The 2,760-nt window shown below is 46.8% G+C and overlaps 1 protein-coding gene across 1 annotated transcript; it reads left to right on the forward strand.

The window, feature by feature from the left end:
* The first annotated feature begins 977 nt into the window (after positions 1 to 977).
* On the forward strand, positions 978 to 1,973 carry LOC114184612. Its single transcript, XM_028071929.1, has one exon. It carries the CDS (start codon positions 978 to 980, stop codon positions 1,971 to 1,973), a length of 996 nt encoding a protein of 331 aa, XP_027927730.1.
* The last annotated feature ends 787 nt before the right edge of the window (positions 1,974 to 2,760 follow it).

The following is a 2,760-nucleotide window of genomic DNA, read 5'->3' on the forward strand; positions in this document are numbered from 1 at the left end:
TTAGTAAAATTGACTTTCCCTACTCATTAACCGTTGGATTGAGCTCAAATTTTGACATTTGGTTCATAACATGCTATTTTATGGTTTGATTGGTTGGATCGTCAATTAGATATCTGTAGCTTGAAAATTGTGTCACGCATTACTACAATGATTTTGGTTTTGTGATAATAATTTTTCTTAGGAATTTTGGTGTAAGAATTATGGTAGACGGTTGTGCTTGATTGTATGGAATTGCAGGTACTTAAATGTTGGCACTCATTTATTTGGGATGAATACTATTTTGTGATATATGTATGTCTTGGTATGAATTTATAAAGTATGAGATGAATGAATTTGCATGAGTGATGTGATTCATGAATTGTGAATGATGAACTTGGATAAATCTTGTCATGCGATTTCAATGAAATGGGTGGTTATATATGTGGTCATGAATTCGGTATGAACAATAAGGTTACATTGATTGCATGGTGTCCCAACCGCACATAAGCATATGGTCTCGACACCCCTAAGTCTATTCGTCACTTCTCTCCTTAAGACTGGGAGGCTGATGTCCCAACCACACCTAAGTATACGACCTTGGCAAAACCTCACCACATACCCTATACCAGGTACCCCTTCTACAATAGGCGACCCTTAACAAACATCTGGGCCATATACCCTCCACCAGATATTGGGCCAGAAAGCCCATGTCAGGTAGGACCCACAGGTAAAAAAGGTATAAATAGCACACTGTTCTATGCATTGATTACGCATTAAATATTCTTTGAAACCACTGACATCACCAGCACTGACTTTGGCATCGAAGTGTCTTTTACAAGCACACCTACATCGTGACCAGAGTCCCTTGGAACTAGAAGATTCATCCGACAACTCAACACCGCAGCCGTCCACCAGACTTGTGAAGTACAACTTGGTCCCCTAAGAACAATTGGCGCCCACCGTGGAGCCCGAAGATTATTTCGCAAGTTCAGCATACCATGGTGTCCACAAGAAGTAGACCAGCTGAAGTACCCACTAGACCCCCCATGATGGAAGTGGCGGGCGCCGGTCCCTCATCTGACATATCTCGCATTCTGGAAGCTCAGGCTAGAATGCAACAAGAGTTCGCAGAATATAAAAAAAGGAATGTAGACGAAATGGAAGCCCTAAGAAAAGAGAACTCACGACTCAAGAGGAAGATTGAAGCAGACAAGGCGGTGGGAGGACCTGGGATCGTCCCTTCTAGGGCAGACCCCCCACCCGCCACTAAAGAAGAAAATGAATACAAGCCCCCGGACCACACTACTGGTGGCAACTACAGCCCTTTCGCTTCCCGAAGAAACCGTAGGCACCTGTTTGTCGACGAAATCGTAGAAACGTCACTCCCTCATAAGTGGAAGGCTCCAACCGTCACCTACGATGGCACTACTGACCCATACGAGTTCATATCAATCTATACCAACCAGGTCGCCCTCTATTCGACTGACGACGCCGTCCTGTGCAAATCCTTTTCTGTTGCGCTCAGAGGATCGGCGTTAGAATGGTTCATGAGCCTACAACCCTACACTATAGATTCCTTCAACACACTTACCACTTCTTTCACCACCCAGTTCGACACCAGCCGCCGACACGATCTCACATCCATGTCGCTCTTGAACCTAAGACAGGAGGAAGGAGAGTCCCTTCATACTTTCATTGACAAATTCGGTGTAATCGCCATGAAGATCAAGGATCTCACCCCAAACTTAATACTGCATTATATGGTAATGGCACTAAGGCCAGGACCATTTGCTGATGAGCTCGCCATGCGCTCGCCGCTGGGAATGCATGAACTACGAAAGAGAGCATCGATGTTTATCAGAGTCGAAGAGATGCGGCATTACCAAGATAGGTTCTGGGCCCCCAACCCATCTAGAGGCCAAGAGGGCCGGCAGGGAACTCGTGGGACGGGAGCCGGTCCGCCCCAAAGAAAGGAAACAAGCCAGATTCTCTAACTACACCCCCTCAATGCTCCCAAATCCCGCATTCTTGACGAAGTGCTATAGGCAGAACTTATTGCCCCACCTAAGAGATTTTAGAACCCACCAAATGCCGACCTCAACAAATACTACCATTACCATCGAAATAATGGTCACACAACAGAGGAGTGCGAGACCCTCCGTGATAAGATAGAAGAGCTTGTACGCATCGGACACCTGCGACACTATGTTAAGAACACGGTCGAAGGGAACCCCAGGCCCCAGTACGAGAAATACCCGCACAAAAACATTTCGCGAAGGGATGACCCATGGAGCGAACCAAGGGAACCCAGGCGTGAACCCAAAAGAAACACAAACGCTGAGCGAAGAAGGGAGGAACCATCATAAGGAGGAAGACGCCCAGAAGAAAGACCCCCCCTGAGAGGGACGATAAACACCATATCAGGAGGGTTTGCCGGAGGCGGATGCTGCTCCTCCAGAAAAAAGCACCTAAGGGCAGTCCAGTCTCTCCACGCTATCTCAAGGGCACCGAGGAGACGGATGCCACCCATCACCTTCATCGACTCTGACTTTCAAGGAGTCGACCCCAACCAAGACGACCTCGTGGTCATAACCGTAGAACTTGAAGACTTCATGGTAAAGAAAATGTTGATCGACCAAGGCAGTTCAGTAGATGTCATTTACTGGAAAACTTTCCTGCAACTGCAGATCCCTGCTGAAGAACTAACCCCTTATGACGAACCTATATACGTATTTTCTGGAGAAAGGGTGCCGACCTGAGGATATGTGGACCTTCACACTA

The sequence above is a fragment of the Vigna unguiculata genome, chromosome 5 (genome assembly GCF_004118075.2).
Source record: "Vigna unguiculata cultivar IT97K-499-35 chromosome 5, ASM411807v1, whole genome shotgun sequence".
In the NCBI taxonomy this organism is placed as follows: Eukaryota; Viridiplantae; Streptophyta; class Magnoliopsida; order Fabales; family Fabaceae; genus Vigna; species Vigna unguiculata.